Source organism: Amblyomma mixtum, chromosome 2 (genome assembly GCF_055824585.1).
Source record: "Amblyomma mixtum isolate Tamu chromosome 2, ASM5582458v1, whole genome shotgun sequence".
Classification (NCBI taxonomy): domain Eukaryota; kingdom Metazoa; phylum Arthropoda; class Arachnida; order Ixodida; family Ixodidae; genus Amblyomma; species Amblyomma mixtum.
In genome coordinates, this window is record NC_143013.1 from 287,243,802 (window position 1) to 287,265,174 (window position 21,373).

The window sequence follows — 21,373 nt, forward strand, 5'->3', positions numbered from 1 at the left end:
CAGCGTGAAGCAAAGCTCAACCGTAGCACCACTAGTTCGCGCAACCACTACTCCGGTCACGCTGGGCTGTGAGCGTGCATAGGGAGCTGTGAAACTGACTTTATTCTATGGACATTTGTAGTGGCATGGCCAAATTGGTTATCCATCGCACCAATAAGAAAGCCACTGCAGCCTGTACCAAGGCAAACTGAAATGTGCCAAACTTGAAGTTCTTCCCTAAGACTACACCTTGAGTGCAGAGTCCATATCACGCTGACACAGACAAAAAGCACACAGGACAAGACAGCCACAGTAAAACAAATCAATGATTTATTCGTGTTTGTCTATCTTGAAATTGTAAAAAACAAAAATAATAAGCTCAGATTAAACATACGCATCACACGAAATACAAGAGAGGCCTACCTTATCACAACATACAAAAGAGAACAACAATCAATAAGTCAATCAAGAAACTATGTCAAGATGTCATCACCGTACGACACTAGCAAGAGTGTAGGTGTGGCAGGGGAAGTCTAAAGAAAACACAGGCTTTAAGGTCACGCCCTATCTGCTTCTCTCTGTCGCAGTTAACACACAGCTATTTGTGCTGTTGTGCATGTGTCTCCAAAGGTTTAAGGCCAAGAGAGTGCTGCACCACATGCTACCTACCCATTTGGGTATCACGAAAGGCAAGCACCGAGTTCGTGACAGGTAAAGGATTACCTCCACTCGTCTTCCACGTGCCAACACACCACCACAGGTGCAACGACAAGTGAAAATATTACAGGCTCCAACGGGCCTCTCCAGTCTTCCTAGGTCGGCAATAACTTTAAGCTACCCTCGCAAATTGCCTAGATGTGCGTGCACCTCCAAAGTGCCCACTTTCCGTACGGAGAAAAGGGGGGAAAAAAAAAAGCCAATGAAGGCTCGCCTATCCTTTTGTACAAACGAAATGAGACAAAAAAAAAAAGACATCAAGAGCCACAAATTCAGATAAATTACGAAGCACAATTGAATCCAGGTGAACAACTGTAAACAGTGGTGTCTGAGCTAAGCTAAGCATGGCATCATAGCAAACCTGCTGCTGCGCTGCGTGGAGGAGGACCAAATAAAAGCGCACCACCATTGAGGCAGCCTGCTGCAAACTTGTAGGAAGCAAGGAAGTAGACCCACATCTGGCTGCACAAGGCTTCGGCAAGTGAGCCAACTGTGGGAAATCAAGCATTCACACTTTTCATGTGTAAGCGCACAAGATGGTTTGAGAGATTTAGAAGAGAACAAGCACACCTCAAATGAAACCAGTGCTAAGGAATTTTAAACACCCATGGTTCTTTTTGTGCCCCTGTTTTTTCCGCTTCTCTTTCCGCCCATGAGCAGCACATTTAGAGTTGCAACAGGGTGTCTGGCATGCGCACTAGGCGGCTTCTGGGCTTCCTTTTAGTCGGGCGGCCGCTTCTCCGAGTGCTTCTTGGTGAACTCCTCGGCATTTTTGAGGAACTTCTTCCGATCTTTGCTGTACTCCTCAGCAAGGTCCGCGCGCAGCGGGTGCTCTGGCTCAGGGTCGTTGACTAGTGCAATCAGGGCTTGAATAACTGCACACAGAAGAGTTGAAAAAAAGGGGGGGGGGTTACAGATAGAGTTTAATGAGAAAACAGAAAGGTGTGGAAATAGCACGATTTCCGATAAGCGAGTATTCTAATATGCGAGGTTGGCATACGATATGGTCGATGAGGTTTAGTGATCCAAAGCAACACTGGCTATGAGGAATGGCACAGTGGAGGATTTAATTTGGACCACATGGTGTTCTTTAACGTGGCCGAACACTGCATAGCACATGGGCGCATTGCGTTTCGCCTCCATCAAAAACATGGCCACCACTGCTGGAATTGAACTCGCGTTCTCGGGCTTCGAAGCAGAGTTCCCTAACCCCTGAGCCCCATATAGGAACCCAAAACTACTTGAAATAATGAAATACGTTTCAACAAACTAACAATCTTATGAGCAGATTTTATATTGTGTACTAATATCCCTGTTCAGCACGCAAGTTAAGTGCACTTAAGGAAGGGGAATGCGCTCAGGCACCTTGACACTTCAGGCTACTGATGTACAACAGGGAAGCAGAGTGTCACTCGTACTAAAAAAAAAAGTTACGCAACAAGCGGTATTTTTGAAAAAATATACACGAGGAAGCAAAAACTTGTGAGAAATCATTGCTTGGTGTAGTAACACAAAAATAGCGAATAATTTTTTTGAGAACAAAAAAAAAAAGTTTCTATCATTTCAAGCTATTGCATGTTGAAGCTGACCAAGACTACTTCTTAGCCTATCCAGAATCCTGACAAAGAACACGGTGGCGTGGAAAGCAGCTGTATCCGATTTTGTTTCTTTGTCACCTTGCTTCATCGATGCCATAATGATGATATGTTTTAAAAACAATGGACAAGTAAATTAAATTTGTGTGTGCTCTATTTGTACATTACGCATTGTGCCTCTAAAACCATTACCGGCGAGATTACCACTCTGCTAGCAAAGTCTGTTCAGTGATTGCACCACATCATGACTGTGCTCTTCTGCAAGTGACAAGAGTGACACCTTCCGTGTCGCTTGACGGGTATTGTTTGCAGTGCCAAGTGCTTTTATAGAAGTATCTTTAGAAAGATGCTCTTTCCACTGCAATGTTGTTCTTCAACTTGTGCAGTTGAACGAGTAGTTCCCCTCTTGGTCCACACCTATTTAAAGCTGATTTTGATAACCTCTCTATATTCTAAGTTAACGTGTTGCACTCTTCTAGCAATGCTAGCTTAGTCACGCATTTTATCTGGATCTGGCTTAGTAATTAATGTCACCTTTCGTCAAGCTGGAGAAAACAGTATGGTCTGCCATCCTCTACAAGCAGCTCCTTGCGCACAGTTAAATCATTACTCGCGAAATGCAACCCGATTCACTCATGCAACGCAAGCTGTATTAGGCCTATCTGATTCAGTTTTGAAAAGTAAAATATATGATACATATACAAAATACTGTTTGCCCCATGTAACCATGGATAAGAGTCGAACCTGTGACCTTGTGCTCAGCAGCCAAAAGCTCCATCCACTAAGCTATCACAATAATAGCAAGGCATGATTGCATTTCTTTAATATAGCTGGCCTCAGTTAATGTGCTGCTGTGATATCTTTTGCTGCAAGCAACACCAGTGGCATCAGCTGCAATTCTAGGGAAGACAATGTCAGTCACAAAATTTAGCATGCCGACCACACGAGAACGAGGATACAGCGACCTATCTATAACAACACCGGATGGAAAAAGAGGAAAAAAACATGCATGTGCAAAAAGTCATGTGCAAGTACTGCAGAAACGCATTCCTACCAACAGCCAACAAAGTCCATGCACCCCGCCAAGGTTGTCTCCTTCGTCTACAACCTCTTCCAAGCTTGCCTGGACAACATGCATGCACCCAGCCCCCTACCTATGTGGTCGTAATGTGCACTTATAGACATGGCTGGTTTTGAGTGGGTGCTCCTGGTGAGTGTGCAAGGGGTGCACCAAGACATGGGCGCTTTGCAGTGCGGACACAGAAGTGTCTCAAAATCTGAGCACTGAAGCCTTAGAATCTGCACCTGCATTAAAGGGATGTAGACAACCCTCTCCATTTAATTTTTTACTCCTCATAAAAACTTGACTGCACAGCTCTTTCTGGGGATGCTGATTTAAAGTTTTTTCCCACCATTCGACTCAAGCTTGCGGCGTCCATAATGAAAAGGACTTTGCGATCACCGTTCTGAAGTGAAGGCTGGTGTAACCTAGCCCCTGGGATTTGTGCCTAAAAAACTGTGCAGAAACTCCACAGTTTACTTGTGGAATTGGCCGGTGACAGCGACATGTGCACTAAATTTTTTTTTTTACCCTTTCTGACCTAAAAAAACCCCCCGTTTTAGTGAAAGCAAGATCTACGCTGTTGAGACGTAGTAACCCATCGATACAGGCCAACTTCAATCTGTCCTCGGCGGCCCTTCAAAACAGAGCCCGACTGGAGATGGATGTGGTGTTTTGCACACCACGAGCCAGCTTCAGTAAAGCTAGCTAGAGGAGCAATACAGTAAAACCTCGCTGATATGTTCCCAGGTAGTGTGCTCAAAATCGCAAACAATAAAAATGCCCTCTAGAGTTACATTATTCTTCTTCCGGTTCATATATTAGTGGATAACACGATTTTCTGGCGACTGCATTCAAAATTTCGACAAATTACGGTTGCGTAATACAGATAGCCACTAAACGCGCATGTGCAAACATAACAGCTAGTTGAACCTGAGGGCACACAACATGGAAAGCTAGAATGCAGCTGAAGTCTCCCACCATGATGGCTTCTCTGCAGCACATAGATGCTAAGGTTAGAAGCATCCACAAATGAAGAAAGAAAAAAAGCGCTGACATATGATCAGGCTGTTCTAGTGGGGACATGGCATGAAGAGAAACATGCAGCTACTGCTTTGCAGTGCCTAAGGTAGACAAAGGGGTGTGGAATTTTGACCAGCAAACTGTGAAGGATATGTGGAACGAGTGGAGAAAAAGGTAGCCGAATATGCAACAAAAGACCGGGGGAATGACTAATTGGCTTTATCAGGAGAGAAATTGGAAAGTTAAAACAAAAGATCTACTGGAATGGCAGAAAGAAGCCTTGAAGCTGGTGGCATGTGGAAATTAAAGAGGTAATTGAAGTCAGAATAGAGGCATCAAGGCAGCCCGGAGCAAATAAGAGGGCCGGGCATAGTCAGGAGGAGAGGATAGAAAACAGGACATGTACTGACAACTCAAGTTTCATATCCACGAGCTCATAGATGTGAAAATTAAAGCAGAAAGAGAAAATGAACCCTTAACACAGTGCAGGAAGCAGGCAAGCCTGAACTGAGGTGCTGGAGCGACAATTTGAGGAAGATCCATATGTTAACACAAACGCTGCAAGGTACCCAGACAACCCAGAAGCCATGAGCCGGACTGGCGACAAAAAAACCTCAGGTTCAATATACACACGCGCTCGAACATGACAGCAGAAGAGGCACCACCTTACCCTGCCATCCGCTGCATCTCTGCCAACCCGGAGAATGAGGACATCAAAACCTGGATAGTCATAACAGACTCACAAGAGGCATGTCGGGCGTACGCCTCTGGCCGATGAAATGATTATGGTTGATCTGAATATTGGGACACAAATTTTGAAAGTGCCTTGGATGGCCTACGTTGTATAGAATGCGCTACCACTCAGGATTATACAAACTGTTTTTCAAGCCGGCGCGGATAATACGAACATGTGACTGACCACCCTTGCAAGTCAGTGGGCCCGCGTGGCTGGTCTCAGAGAGGAGAGAACAGAAAATTTTTGCTTTTTATCAATCAGTGCTCCACCCAACCCAAACAAGTGACATTAAACAATGTCACCGCCATGTTCCTGCCTGCGAACACGACAAGCAACCTACAGCCACTGGACGCCGGAATAATCCAGAATGCAAAACTCCACCTTAAGGGTCTTTTAGAGAGGACACTTCTTGCAAAGATTGATCGCAAAGAGGAGAATTTGCGGATAAGTCTGCTAGATACATTTAATTATTTGGCCGTGTCTTGGGACAGTGTGACCGTGAACACAACCTCGAGATGTCTTCGCAAATGTGGATTTACGACGACACTGGTCGCACCCCCGAGTAGCAAAGTGTCGAACGAGGATTTGGCCATTGAAGGCTGGGAGACGCTGCTATCGGTGGCAGAAACTCAATGCCCTTGACGTTTTGTGCTGCACCGTTAGTGGCGGCAGTGTGAGCGATGAAACTGTGACATGGTTTCATGCTTTTCAGGCTCAGTTTATCGGCGAAATCGAACCCAAGAAGGTACAAAGTATTGTCAGTGGACAACGAAGAAGACAGTGCTGGGCTCGTGCATGGAGCGCGAAGAGGACGAAGTGTGGTCTGTGCGCCGTTGGCCGACAGTGCTTCGACTGAGCTGCTGTCAGCATCCCTCAGTGACTACTCCTTGTGTGCGTACATTGACGTAACATCTCTTGGTGGAGGTCGCGGGTTTGAGCCGCCATGCCGCTGACCCGACGAGCTGACGCGCCGACAAGCCGATCGCTACCGTCGCGCCTGCCATGCCAACTGTCGTCCTAGCCCACCCTCGAGACCCGGGCACATTCTGCGGTACTGATGGCGTGGACGTCGAGGACTGGCTCTCGCTGTACGAGCGTGTGAGCACACACAACAGGTGGGACCAGACGATGAAGTTGGCCAATGTCATTTTCTACTTGACGGGCACCGCAAGGGTCTGGTTCGAGACCGAGGAAGAACTGACCAGTTGGGACCTGTGCAAGCAGAAGCTTACCGAATTGTTCAGTAAGCCATTCGGATGTCAGCTGGCTGCGAAGAAGGAGCTTGCATGCCACGCACGATCGTCCACAGAGTCATATGTGTCTTACATTCAGGACATTTTAGCCCTCTGCATGAAAGTTGATTCCGCCATGTCAGAAAGTGACTAAGTCGGTCGCGTTCTCAAGGGAATTGCAGTCGACGTCTTCAACTTGCTGGTGTACAAGGACTGTGGAACGGCTGACGCAATCTTAAAAGAATGCCGCGGTTTGAACAAGCGAAAAGCCGCCGTATTTCCCCCCCAGTTCACGTGGTTGCCGAACACGGCGGCAACGTCGTCCTGCGTAGACTCATCCCAACCGTGCTCCCTGCCAACATCCGACAGCCTGACACGACTTGTACGCCCAGAACTAGAGGCAGTGTCTCCCACAGTTTCCCAATTATCGGTACCGGACAGTGCCCCTGCAGTATCCCTTATACAGGCTGTTGTCCAACAAGAATTCGCCAATCTCTGGATCCGACCTGTATGCTCCATTAGTTGCCCAGATGCTCGTCGTGTGTCTCCGGTGCTCGGTGCCCGACATTTACGTAACAGTATAACCCACTTTTCTGGATGAGAAAAACTGAGCCAAATAAACTGTGCTTCATTCTCACGTTCGACTTTGCTTATTTTGGCTCACACGAATTCGGGGTCTCGCCCAATTCGTGACAGTATAATCAAGATTCTACTGTGTCAAAACAGGCGCAACACAACATCTAACAGCATTCCATAGACACCCTTCCTCTCATTTGAATTGTCTGGACACGACACCATGCTTCCCTTCCTGGCAAAAAGTGCACCCACACACTCGCTTGAGACATGACCTGCCGGACACCAGGGGCAGAGGATTTACAGACGAAGAGAGCAATGTGACAACACCCCCACCCATAGAACATTTAACATGTAATCATCCTTGAACACTACGAACATCACAGAAGCACAACTACCCCAACCCCACACAAATCCCTCGACAGAGCGGACGTCATAACCTGGCCCCAGCTTTAGACGCCCATTTTCCCAAACCTCCGCCACAAACACCTCTCCTTCCGTACCAATATCCTGGATGTCTCCCAACAAGCAGCAGCCCCCCACTCTTCCACTCCCAACGGGAATGCTCAGACTCACCAGGGCACCGACCAAGGGCGTCCGCAGAACTTTTTCCAGGGGGGTGCACCCGATGTCTGGAGATGGGGGAGGCGGTAGGTTTGTAGTTGTTTTCTACTAGGGCATAAATAATGTCCGTAATTCCAAGGGGGGGGCAACCGCCCCCCCTTGCCCCCCCTTCCGGACGCCCATGGCACCGACCACCTATCCTCCACCCCACTCTCCTTTTGGGAGGCTGCCCTGCCCAGCACAGACCCAAAAGCCAAGCAACTGCTGACTGAATGGGCGCATGGAACAGCGACAGCCAAAAGTTTTTCCCCTCCTCCTGCTCACTGGATGACAGAGGTGAAAGAAAAGAATAGGGATGGTCAGGGGAAATTTTGGAATCATATGAATCGCTTAGATAGGAAGAATGAACACATACACAATTTTATACAGCATATGGAAGGCAACAATCTAAATCAGAACACGGCTTTGGACTACAACAATGTGGTAATTCGCGAGGAAATGGAGGGGTGCTTTCTAAGCCAACAGACGTGGCAACCCTGAAGACAGCAGGCAAAGGGTTAAGTTAGGGGAACCTAGCGCAAACTGTTGGTGTCCCCGTGACGCTTGAATTATCGTGCTTTAATTATACTCGCATTGCAATATCGCACACGATGTGTTGCTTGTGTAACCAATAAACAGTGTCCATTTCATGTTGCAAATACTTCCATTCTTTGTTGTGACATCGAACACGGGCTACCACATACCCACCCCCCATGATGTGACTTGTGTAATGTTGAGGTTTACTGCCTCCCAACCCAAAAAAACCAAGATGCCAATCCTCCCTTGTGTGAAGCTCTTCATTTATTCATTTTCATCCTGGAATCTGTAAAACAACCTCCTGTTCAAAACACCCCCATCACGATGTCATTTCAAGGTATGAAATTACAGTGAAACCTCGTTAATACGTACCCACTTACCAGGTAGTGTCGGCTAAAATGTAGTTGTGAGACAAGGTACCCAAGTGGGCTAGTTCGTATACATCAGACATCAGGACAGCATTGTCCTGTGTTCTTCTCCTGGGGTCTCGTACTTTCGCTGGGGAAGTTATGTCTGATGTAGTTGTGAGAATTCCCTAGCTTAGCCACCATTGAGAACCATGTATTGGCTGACTGCTTAAGGCGTAGTGGCTCATGAAATGCCTACCGCTTAATATGTTTTCCGCCTTTTCGAAAAGTGTTATCAACGGGCGTACCACCGGTACTATGCGCCGTCGATTCAATGCCATTTCGACCATGTTCCATGAGTGCAGCGATGTCCACGTCAATGAGGAGCCCATGAAGTATCGGTCACTTCAGTGTTCTTGTGCGCGAACTCATCGCTGAGTAATATCGTTGCCAGCCCTATCGCAGTAACCATCACTGTCCACCCTGCCCATGTGACCTCGCCAGTGAGCAGTGCCATGGTTGCATTCTCGATGTGCAGCGAGTTGTCAGCGCACGTTTTGTGGTGGCATTCTTTGTTCCGAGCTGGTGTTGTGCGAAGCTTAAAGCGCTTGAACCGTTACGGTACAGAATTGCTTCGCGCGGGCGAAATTCATAGCGCACAAGCGATCCCGCCGATGATTGAGGTGTGGGGAGCGACAGGGCAGTGCGGACGCTGTCGACTTCGAAATGTTCTGTGAGGTCGACAGCAAGATTGTTGCCACTGTTGCGCCAACACAGGGCGATGAGGGCATTGTGAACGAAGATAGCGGCAACGACTTGGCAACATCAGATTTCAGCCCTACTGCGGCGGAAGCTGTTCAAGCATTGGTGGTTACGAGGGCGTTTGTCAAGGTGGTCCTCATGAAAAAGCTTGCCCCCAGTCTCACAGATTTTGAGACTGCTGTTGTCGCCGCATGGCCGCTGCGGCGGCAACCGAAAATGACGATTTATGGTTGGCAGCAAACAAAGTGCACATACATACATGTATTTGTGAGAAATTTATTGTGCCTGAATTTTTCTTCGTTTGGATCGTGAATAATGGCAGATTTGTACCAGTCAGTTAAGCTGTACTACCGGATAGTGCGTACTTTTCCCGCGTCCCCGCCAACTATGTGTTAACGGGGTTTCACTGTACATGCTGCAGTGTATTTGTGAGAATTATATGTGCAGCAGAGCGAATGATGGCCCACTGACTATTGCAGCCTTGCTGGCTTAAGTAATTTTCCCCTGTTAATGGCGCTACACAGGGTTTCTTGCTCCTCTAATAAAAAGTTCCAAAGCAAAAATTTTATAACTCTCCATGGCATACTAGTGAAAAAGGTTAGGGTCAGCAAACTAACATACTATCTGAAAATTTCATGCTGCCTCTAAGTTCAAACTGTAGACAACCTAAAGAAAACTCAGTTCACAGGGTTCAGAGTTGAGTTCCACTCCCACTTGCATCTCGTTGCATAATGTGTAACATGATGGGTACTACGGCAACTTTCACACAAAAGTGGTGGTGGCCAGCCCTCAAAGTACTGCTTACGAAGGAGCTATCGCCGCAGAGAGAGAGAGAGAGAGAGAGAGAGAGAGAGAGAGAGAGAGAGATGAAGTTTCCTCACCCTGGTCAGTTTTGGTGGCCGGCTTCCAGTTGTCGGCGCTGATGATGGGCAGGCACACTTGGCCCTTCTCATCAATGTTGGGGTGGTAGATCTTGGTGCGGAAGGTGATCTTGGGTGGCTTGAATGGGTACTCAGCCGGGAAATTGATCTCTATCCGGAACGCTCCCTTATTGTATGGGCTGTTCTCCTGCAAAAGAAAAAAGAAAGCTGATTTCGCACCTCTACGGGCATCCACAGTTGACAGCTGGGCGGAACACCAAGGCGACAATGGTGCCAGAAAAACTGACAGCGCAGGCCACTTGTGCCAGGCTCACCAAGTATTCCCAGGAGGAGTGCTAGCTCTGCATCAGCCACTCGCAGCACTTTTCTACATCACTCTCATTGGGAACTTGTTCGCACACAATCAATCTTTGAGTCAGGTTCAACAACTTCTGTCTAGATGAGTGTTGAAACACTCGCAAACTGCCGAAGACGCGTGCTATGTGTTCCCAGCTTGATCCACCACATGACTGGGACTGCACAGCTTGAGCACATTCCACTCCATTTTTTTTTTTACCTTCTCATGCCTAAAAACTACCAGAAGGCTTCACTTGAGTACCAGCACTACATATTTCTGTGTTTTTTTCCAGCACTTTTCAACTGACCTAGACTACAAAAGTGGGAGACTGGCAGGACAGCAACCCCAAATGTAGACATGTCTGATGTCACGCAATGCTTGTTGAGTGTTTTCACAACAATTTTGACTGCAAGCAAGAGTATCCACGTTTTATCAAGCGTGCTACTTCATCAAGCGTTTCACTTGTTGCTGCATTGGGAGCATGGTGAAGAACTGCAACTTTCGGCAGAATTTACATATTCCAAATTCTACTGATTTCTAGTGGGCGATGTTATGGTGGGCAACACAAAATTTTGCATCAACTCGAGACGAGAGACTGTGTGCACATAAGGAGTGCAGTGCAAAGGGCGCGGTAAAAAGAAAAAGAAAAGCACATTCCACTACTGAAGTGACTAAGCAGCGTGTGAAACAAACCCAACGAAACTAACCGCACTTCATAGCTGGCTTCCTTACACTTGTCTGCGAGGGCTGTGGGCATGTCTACGGTATAACTTCTCCCGGACTACTGCTATGTGATGAATGTGCTCACTTTTATATAAGGGCATACCTTTTCTGCTACTGCCACAGAAGTAATCAGAGGGAGCTGGCAGAAACTAAAAACCACAGCCACAAACATGATTGGCCACCTGTGTAACGACTGATGAAAAGAGGCAATTACGTTTCCAAGTGAACTTTTGAAAGTGCCTGGTGGGCAGCGTACAGTGGAGCTTCTATAGGCGGCGCATGGAATAGCGGGCTCCATTCTGAACCAAGTTTCTGGACTGTTAAGAGTTCACTGTAAACTTTAATCAGCCATGCAATGTGAATGGTTTCATCATGCATGCTCTCGACTTTATCCACATTGCACTTCAGTCTTTCTACACTGCTTGTTGTGCAAGCAGGTTGATGGAAGTCAGAAGAAGTAGGGCTCTTAGAAGAGGCACCAAACACGGATCCTACCATGCTGGGAGTGTATAGTGTGCGACATTCCACTTTCCTGTGGCCGTTTGTACACTGGCCAAACCGACCAGTGTGTAAATGACCACATGCGGGAACATGCCGCAACGGTAAGCCCTTTGGCCCACCAGAAACATCTTTTCATGGCAACAAGTAAATGTGCAAGCTTTTGGGAGCAGCATACAATGCTGACGGCGACACACTTTATGATGGTTGAAAGTTTACCATGCAGCTACATCTTCAAGGACAATGCTGAAGTCTTCAGCCTGATAAATGCAAACCTATGAAGTTTACGGAACATAGTAGAAGTCGATGGGAATGGCAAAAAGCAAGTACAACTATGTTACAGCTGCGTTCATAGCTGATTTCAAGCAGACGATACTGGCAAAAGAATCGCGTTAGAGAACTGAACTGGTGAATGTTATTACACAATGAAAGCCAAATTACAAAGCACAGCATGTATCTTACGAAATCACCAAAGAATCATGTGCAGAAATGTGACATGAAGGAAGCCAACTTCAACAAGATGTTGCCATAAAAGCACTAGATGTTCTCACAGCCAATTAAGAGATCAACCTAGACCAATCCAACAAGAAAAGAAAATAAAATTGCTGAGGCTCAGCTTGGCTAAGCCTGGGGAATGCGAAGCATATTAGTGGCTAGGCTTGGTAATACATGGCTTTCCTTGGTTGTATACTTGGTCATTTTAATACAACCACTAGAAGCCTTCGTCGTGGGGGAAGACAACGGCATGGCTACAGCGGAACGCCGACTAACCCCGAGACGCGCGTTGGGTGAGCGCCTGGATTGCCACGGAAGCCGCGTCCGCCTGCCCGGTGGAGCGAGCGTTTCACCTACACCGAGTGTGAACGCGCGTTCGAAATGCGCGGGAATGCGCGGGTGTGACGGCTAGGGGTCCCACGGCGACGGCGCGAGGTGGAGGCCGGCTCTCTCATCCGATGTCACGTGGCGTGACGGCTAGGGGTCCCACGGCGACGGCGCGAGGTGGAGGCCGGCTCTCTCATCCGATGTCACGTGGTGTGACGTCACGGTGTCACGTGGGGGTCCCACGGCGACGGCGTGAGTGGTAGCTCTAGCTCTAGACAAAAGCAGTGATCTTTCATCCACGTCAAAAAGATATTTCTATTCCATCCCTTGCAATAAACAACACTACAATTGAAGTGGTTCCCCATTTTAAAACACTAGGGGTCATTTTTTCAGAAAATATGTCGTGGGACGACCACATTACATACCTTTCCGGGAAGCTCTCGCGTACGACTGGCTATTTGCGTCGCTACTGTTCATCTTTTCCTACATCAGTTAACGTATTGTTATACAATTCCCTTTTTTCTTCGGTTATGAATTATGGCGCGCTTGTCTGGGGAACCACAACACTTGATAATATTAATAAACTTTTGCGTTTACAAAAACGTGCTATCCGCATTATTGCAAAAGTCCCTCGTTACTCACACACAGCCGAATTGTTTAAGAAATTTAACATAATCAGTATAGAGTCTTTATATTCCTATAGACTAATCCGTCACTACAAATCAGAAATAATTAAACACGACAATTCTTTAGCAGTGCTAGCCGCACTTGCTGCGAACTATCCTGTGTATTGTACACGAAATCCGGAAAAATGGAAAGTGGATGTATGCCACACAAATTACGGGAAACAAATGTTGAAATATCGTCTGCCAGCTATCCTGAACGAACTCTCCGGTGATGATAACCGAGACGTCCTCAACAAATCGTTCAGGGATCTACGCAGCATGTTTCTGTAATCAAAAGAATTGTACGTGGCGATAAAGTGAATTTCTTTGTTTTTGTTTGTGAAATAAGCACTGTTACAGAGATGTGTGTTGTTTTGTTCTCGTTTTTTCTTCCCTTCACTTTCGTGCCGTGCATTTTTTATACTTAGCCAGCTTTGTGCACTACATTTTTTTTTTCATGATCCGGACACCTAAAGTTTTGTTTGCCTTTCGTTTTCTGCCTAGTGGGCAGCTGCTTTTTCTGCGTTTTCTGAAAATTCACTGCCTGTATTTGAAACATTCTGCGTATTCCACTGTATGCCTTGTAAGGGGCACGGACCTCGTCAAGCCACCTTTGGCTTTTTGTCCGTGCCCCTAAGCATCTCAGGATGTTTGAATAAATTGATTTGATTTGATTTGATTTGAATATGCTTCGCATAAAAAAAAATGAAGTGCCCACTTGTTTCATTATCGTCCCAAAACCATATCGGAAAAATCCACTCCGACAAATGACCAGGCCAAGTAACAGACTACAGTAAATATAGCAGTTTGCTTGCTACTTCACTAAAAGTCTACACATCTACACCTGAAGTTAAAAGCTTGTTTCACCTCACGAGTGGCAAAAAGGCAAAGTACTGTAAGGGGTCAAGGTGGTGTGTACACCATGCGAGCTTCAGTCAAGCTGCATCCCAACATCACGTCCTGGAGGCTTGCAGTACATTTTAAAGTTGCAGCAGTCGAGTGTGTTCACATTCATCAAAAAACTTCTGCTCAGGTGAAAACTAACACTGTCTCCAGTTTCATGCTGTAGCTGCAATCCATTCGGAATGACAAGACCAGTAAGAAGATATCCTCCGCACAGACTCCGGTACTTCTTTTGTAAATGAAGGCAAATAAAGGTTGGTAATAAGCTTGCTCATTCCTCATCCTTTTGGAGGAGATTGGTGCAGCAAAATGAACCAGGCTGAAATCAAAGAAGGCAGTGCTTCCCACCTAGCAAACGAAAAAGTAGATCCGCCTTCTGCTACAGGTAGGTGTAGTCAAGTGAATTGGCACAGGACGCTGAAATCAGTACAGTGCTTTTGGTTTGGTTTATGGTGTTTAACGTCCCAAAGCGACTAAGGCTATGAGAGACGCCGTAGTGGAGGGCTCCGGAAATTTCGACCACCTGGGGTTCTTTAACGTGCACTGACATCGCACAGTACACGGGCCTCTCGAATCTCTCCTCCAAAGAAATTCGCCTCTACACTATTTGCCTACAGGAAATAGGAAATGCACATGGGCCTTATGTTGTTTGGATTCAAAGGCATTTCATGTGCTAAATTATGTGCCTACTAATTAGACTATAATTTTGCTTTAAAGCCAACTCAAGCTGCTTTTTGGGAACTAAAATTAAATAATGTCCCTCAATTTACACCCCTGTACTAGAACACTTTCAAACCTGAGTCACCTGCATCTCTAGAAGTTCCCTGCACCTCTCAGGAAGCATTCTACACATGTATGGAGATACAATATGAGTAGTGAAGAAAACTAAGAGTGGATATAAGGATTTGACGCCTATTACATATATGGTTGCCAGAAAATTAGGAACTGCTTGTCTTTAACACTGCAACCACATTTATTTTAGGTTTGGTTTGGTTTATGGGGTCTAACGTCCCAAAGAGACTCAGACTATGAGGGACGCCGTAGTAAAGGGCACCGGAAATTTCGACCTCCTGGGGTTAACGTGCACTGACATGCCACGTACACGGGCCTCTAGAATTTCGCCTGCATCAAAATTCGACCACCGCAGCCGGGATCGAACCCGCGTCTTTCGGGTCAGCGGCCGAGCGTCATAACCACTGAGCCACCGCGACATTCATTTTAATTACAAAGGTATCAAATTCACTCCAAGGAATCCAATTGAGGGGATCAGATTTCAATATTCGACACTGGGGCCTCCTCCTGAATAGTTAGAATCTAAGTAATAGCCTACTCATGCACTAATATAAACTGATCATGATCCAAAAAACATGGTTTGGTTTATTGGGGTTTAACGTCCCAAAGTGGCTGAGGCTATGAGAGACGCCGTAGTGAAGGGCTCCGGAAATTTCGACCACCTGGGTTCTTTAACGTGCACTGCCATCGCACAGTACACGGGCCTCTAGAATTTCGCCTTCAAGAAATTCAGCCGCCGCGGCCGGGATCGAACCCGCGTCTTTCGGGCCAGCAGCCGAGCGCCGTAGCCACTGAGCCACCGCGGCGGGGCATCCAAAACATGCTTTCAATGAAATGAAGAAATATATCAAGGGCTATTTTTACAGGTGCTGCAGATATGATATACGTAATGGCTGGCTAGTTGGTTGTGCATACTTCAGTGCGCAGCAGCAACACGGACAAGACAAGAAAAAAAGGTCGCAAGCACAGGCACTACAATATGATGGCACATGGAAATCGCACTGCACACATGCTTTACATCTTTCCAATAGTTTCCTCACCTGTAGTTATATGTGAAGGCTGTGCAGTGAAGCATTCAGAAGGCATGAATTAAGCAGAGATTGTGAGCACAAAAAAATCAAAGCTTTGCTCTCGTTCTTGAATGATGATTAGGTGTGACCCAGGCATGAAAAACCACTGCACGGTATATTTTGTTTCCCTGCGAACTGCTGAGCTCCACCCTTCCTCCAAGAGCAGTAACACCAAGAACTGATCGCAATGACGCTTGTCACCATCCTCTGTCACCAGCAAGAACTGAACCGAATGACTCTTGTCACCATGGTGACTCTGGTCATCATCCACACACACGCCTCCACAGCTTGTTTGACGAATGACTGAACAGTGGAGGCAGTAGTGGTAATAGTTAAAGGTTAATGGTGCAGCAGCAACTTAAACCATAATGCACCAAATGCAAGGTGGTTGGTTACTCACTAGCATAAACAGTCGAGCGCTAAAGTTTCATAGAATGAAATGTAAGTTCTGGGCATGATGCAATAGGCTAAAGAAAGGCCATTTCACAACATTATTTATAATACAGCCGAAGCATTTTAAGCACGCCCATGTCTTTAATCTTCAAAAGAGAGTGATTAGATGCTGGACAGTGCAAGACTGCACCAAACTATTCTACTGAGTAGTAGTACCGAGAAAGCATAAAAGCTTCTATTTGGTGACTGCAAAAAAATTCTGCAATGATTGCACCAATACTCACAGGCACAATCAGGCCTTGCCATGTAAGAATGTTGCTCTCATCCACCTGGATCTCCCGAAAGGCTCTTGTTCCCGATTTACGGATGTCTGCGAGTTCCTGAAAGAGCGTGTGAAAAGTCAGCTGTGCTGATGTGTCCAAACAATGTAAAAGCAGCTTAAAAAAAGAAGAAAAGAATGCAAAGACACTCAAAATGCTGGGTGCAAAGAAATGCACTCCCACCAATTTGCCATAGCAGCAAGCCCTACACTGTACTGAAGATATTTCCTTCTTCGTCGTCTACTTCTGTCTAAGCTCATCTGGAAATAAATAGCCGGTCCTCCTTCCTGCATCAGCACATGTATGCAGAGCACACTTTCAAACAAATTCGTGACCTTTGTTATATTCTTGACGAGTTCTACTATGCAGACACACAAGTGATAAACAGTCATGCAAGGCTTACAATGCATTTCTGCATAAAAAAAAAGATGAACAGTTGCATACTGACAGGAGTGACTCCAATCAGAAGAGTCGTGTCAAGTGACAACATAATTTTGAGGAGCACAGTGGTGAGTAAACACGCCTCTGATGCTGAATGCGATGGCCCATCACATTCAGCTGTATTAATGCGATAGCGTAAAGGGTCCTGTGTCGCAAAAAAGCCGATGCTATCGCCGTCGTTAGCCGTGAGCAAAAATACTGACGGAAACTAAGCAGTAATAAAATTGAGCTGAAAAGAAAATTGGGTTAACTTGTTCTTGGGTGGCCATTGAACCCAGGACCTTCGAAATGCAAGACAGGCACACTGCCCATAGGCTACATCGGGTCGTTTGTCCAAGCTAAATAAAGGTGGACGTAGTGAATGCGTTTATGGGGGTTAACGTCCCGAAACGACTCAGGCTATGAGGGACGTCGTAGTGAAGGGCTCTGGAAATTTCGGCCACCTGGGGTTCTTTAACATGCACTGCCATCGCACAGTACACGGGCCTCTAGGATTTTGCTTCCATCAAAATTCGACCACTGGTGCCGGGATCAAACCCGTGTCTTTTGGGTCAGCAGCTGAGCGCCATAACCACTCAGCCATCGCGGCGGCTATGAATGCGTTGCAGTCTTTGACTTAGTTGTCTTCGAGACATGTGGTTGTGGTTGGTTGGTTTATGGGGTTTAACATCCCAAAGCGACTTGGGCTATGAGAGACACTGTAGTGGAGGGTCCGGACAATTTCAACCACTTGGGGTTCTCTAATGTGCACTGACATTGCATAGTACATGGGCCTCTTCCATTTCACCTCCATTGAAATGAAACTACAACCAGGATCGAACCCGCGTCTTTCGGCCCAGCAGCCGAGCACCATAACCAACGAGCCACCGCGGCGGCTTTTGAGACATGTACTGACGCGTAGATGCGTAGTTAGAGTATGCTATTAGGTATAAGGAAACTGAGCAAGTGATGTAAACGGGACCCAATAACGCTGTCACATTCTACTCTTAAAGGCTAAGCTTAAGCATCCCCAAATTTTTCGTCGAGAACTGAGGAAAGTAGTGCTGGTACATTTATCTAGCTGCTGTGCGCTGTGGCAATAACAGACACACTGTAATGATCAAAGAGGCTAACTAGGACAGATCTATGGTTCAAAGGATGGTGGTGGCTGTTCGTAAATTTCAAAATAAATAGTTTCGCTCTGAGGTTGACATCTAATGCACCCCATGACTACAAGACAGAAAAATCAATGTTCACCAACCCTGTATTTCTTTGCATGTCATCTTCTCAGGCCTAGCTGTGGTTGTATGTGAAAAATGATGCCCCCTAAACAGCCGCACTTGAATACAATCCCCATTAGCAGGAAAATGAAAATAAGTCATGGCGAAGTTTACAGAATCAATTTAAATTAGTTTTTCTGTGAGGTTCACGTTAGTTTCGTTGCATTTCACTTTCCCGAAGGCCACATTTGATGATTTCAAAAACTCACTCGCTAAATTTGCAACAAAGAAAGGATGGGCTCACGTCACTATCAATCTCTGAAACTCACACACCAACAGAATGTTAATGCCACGACACCGACGCGGACACAAGAGGTGCCCAAAGTCAGCATTAAAGTGAGGGAAAGGTACGAAAGGAGACGAGACAAGCCAGGAGCAAAAGCTCTGCTCCGAGTCACGCCGGGAGGCGTTTATATTTAGCCCAGGCTCAACGCCCCCGAAAGCGTCAGCCGCCGGCGATTACCGATCGGATTGCAATGCGTGTAGACACGAAACGGGAGGAATTCAACGCAAAATTCCGAGTTATGATCCGCAGTTTCTTCGGGGTAAAAAGAAAGAATTAAAATACAGAAGGAATTAATCACATGCAACCGGTTTCCGTGAGGATGTTTTCCAAGTACGACGGCGATGCGGCTTCAAATGGCAGTAGAAGGCTAGTGCTTGCTGCGTATTTTAAAACCAGGTTATAACGGAGCTTTCAAAATCGCTAGAAAGAGCGCAAACGCATGAATGTATGCTTCCAAAAGCAATGAATTCAGCAGGCAAACCAATCAACGATTTAACGCGTCTGAGAGGCAGAGTTTACGGTTACTTAGTTTTCTCAATGCGACAGAAAGAAAAAAATGAAGATGAGCCCAAGGGAAACGTAGTTAAATAAAACAATCTACAAGATTTCTTTTGAGACAGATATGACGCTCGAAGTGATGCAGCGGCTATTGGAGCAGAGCGATCAATATTATCCGGCATCTAAACAGCTGGCGACGTGCAGAAATGTGACACCTTTCGTGAACACTGAGAGGTCGGCAACTGAAAGCAAGGCCGAGAAACGTTTTGTTTCAGGGCAGCGGTGCGGCCCACAGCCGCGATAGCGTAGCCTAGGCCTACTTTTTGAGACGCCGCGAAGAGGAAACCGGGCAAAATGACGCATGACGAACGTCGGAACGAACAATTTCCACGCACACATCAGCACTTTAGACAAATGTTGTAAACACACATGCTGTCGTGGCTTTACGACGCTCGGAAACGTAGTTAGATGGAGGAAAATGACTCACTTTTTGCAGCCGCCTAGTCGCTGCCATTTTCGAACGATCCAGAAGCCGGTGACGCCTGGTGGTGAGTGTAGACAAGATTGTGTCAGAAAAATCCAGTTAGCCAAGATAGCCAAGAGGCGGCCCTCAGAGATCCGTTTTGACAAATTATTCCCAGACCGAAAGGTATAAATCTGAATACAAAAAGACGAATGAAGCAGTTACTCACAGGGACGCACAATGCTGAAAGGCGTCCAGCCAACGCTGCAATACCACGTACACTAAAAGGCGCGGCTTATACAAGAATTCTTGTCTTATCAATTCGATTGTGCGTCTTCCGGGAAGAAAGGAGAGGAAAAAAGAAAGGAGGAAGGAAAACGACAGATAATATCTGAAGCGTGGTTTGTGATATAAAGGAGCAAAAAGAAATCCTCGTTAGCCTCCTCGGTGAGATACAAATGAGATTTTTAAAAAATATGCCTGGCGTGTTCCACCGCCAAGCGGCCGCTATGTCAGCGCGTTACCGCTATGGTCGCAAGAAATGCCTCTAGAAAATTTATACCTACCGTATTACCGCAGTTCGGGACGGGAAATGCGCGTAGAGCTTAGTCTGCTCTTGTGCAATTCAGGACTTGGCGGAGCGTCACTTGATCTGCTAGATTTGCTAAAGAGAACCTGGTGCTGTATGCCCCTTCAGTAGGAGATGGGAAGCGTTATCTCCTTCTGTGAAGCTTCCAGCGAGGTTGCATTAAGCACGCATGAACAGGGCTTCTCTCTGAGCAGCGCTGCCGCGAAGGGGCCTTAGGAAGATTTAGATTTAGTGTTCCATGTGAATAGCATGTTTTCTGAATGTTATAGTGAGTGTAACGTATGAGTGCATTTATGAGTACATTTTTGTCGCGTCCTATACGTATGAGTGGGCATAGTGAGCACTACAATCGGCATATTTGCATTGTATAAAGGCTGTTTGTTCGTTTATTTGTCACGAATAGGCACTTTGATTTTTTTTTTCTGTAAGCAGTGTTTCTATAGCTTGACTGCCCAGTGACGCTCACAAGCCAACATTTATTGCTTAAATGTGCAAGAAAGCACCTTGTAAAAATAATGCTGATGAGTAAAGCATTATTATTATTAATTATGGCAACGGTACCAGTAAGCTTCGGATTCCAAAACAAAGCTTAGAATATAGGATCCCGGAGGATCATGCGGTACGGATAACACGGAAGAAGGTTGGATGACCAGGATGGATTAGTCCAGAGACTCTAGAGGCGTGTGGCGAAGTGGGGCAGAACAGGCAGAACTATGGGCCGTCGGTCTTTGGGTTTACAATAGAGGATATTAAAAATTCTGCAAGTAGGCTTGCCCACATAGCTTACAATGTTGACAAGGACAAGATGGCCGACTTCTCTATAAAAAAACTGCGAGAGCTAGAGGACAGGCTCTAAGGGTGTGCATAAAATGTAAGAAATGTATTTTGGAAGAATCAAGCAAAAAATTAGACCTTCTTGCTTTGTTTCAGCTGGAAACGCATGGTCTTGGGCAATATTGTTATTCGGGAAAGCGCACATGCGGAATTTTGAATATTCTCTGTTATGGCCCCTTCGATAATATTGAATAAAGGACGTACGCCTGGTTCTCACCTTTTTTTGTTATCAGTAACATGCTGTCTGTCGCTATCGCTGGATGGCGGGATAGGAAGATGAGTTAAGAAATTTGGAGGGGGAAGGTGGTCGCAGCAAGGGCTGGACAGGGTTAATGTCTCCCAGAGGTTACTTGGAGAGTCCTTTTTCCTGCAGTTGACATCGCTAGGATGCTTCTGCTGAATAACTGCGCCTTATACGAATGAAAGTGTCACAAG

The 21,373-nt window shown here is 46.2% G+C and overlaps 1 protein-coding gene across 1 annotated transcript; it reads right to left on the bottom strand.

The window, feature by feature from the left end:
- Nucleotides 1-287: 287 nt before the first annotated feature.
- LOC149364377 (ubiquitin-conjugating enzyme E2 L3) lies at nt 288-19,823 on the bottom strand. Its single transcript, XM_089574315.1, has 5 exons — nt 19,745-19,823; nt 19,540-19,594; nt 16,533-16,628; nt 10,046-10,232; nt 288-1,571 (listed from the first exon to the last, which is right to left on the bottom strand). Exons 2-5 carry the CDS (start codon nt 19,564-19,566, stop codon nt 1,417-1,419), a joined length of 465 nt encoding a protein of 154 aa, XP_089430441.1. The 5' UTR covers nt 19,567-19,594; nt 19,745-19,823; the 3' UTR covers nt 288-1,416.
- Between the last annotated feature and the right edge of the window lie 1,550 nt (nt 19,824-21,373).

Bases quoted from the DNA above. Each gene is read 5' to 3' on its own strand.
- LOC149364377 (XM_089574315.1), bottom strand. From the start codon at position 19,566: ATGGCAGCGACTAGGCGGCTGCAAAAA. The intron at 10,233-16,532 runs GTGAGTATTGGT...TTTCTTTTGCAG, and splicing joins GGCAAGGCCTGATTGTGCCT to GAGAACAGCCCATACAATAA. The intron at 1,572-10,045 runs GTGAGGAAACTT...TTCTGTGTGCAG, and splicing joins GGCCACCAAAACTGACCAGG to TTATTCAAGCCCTGATTGCA.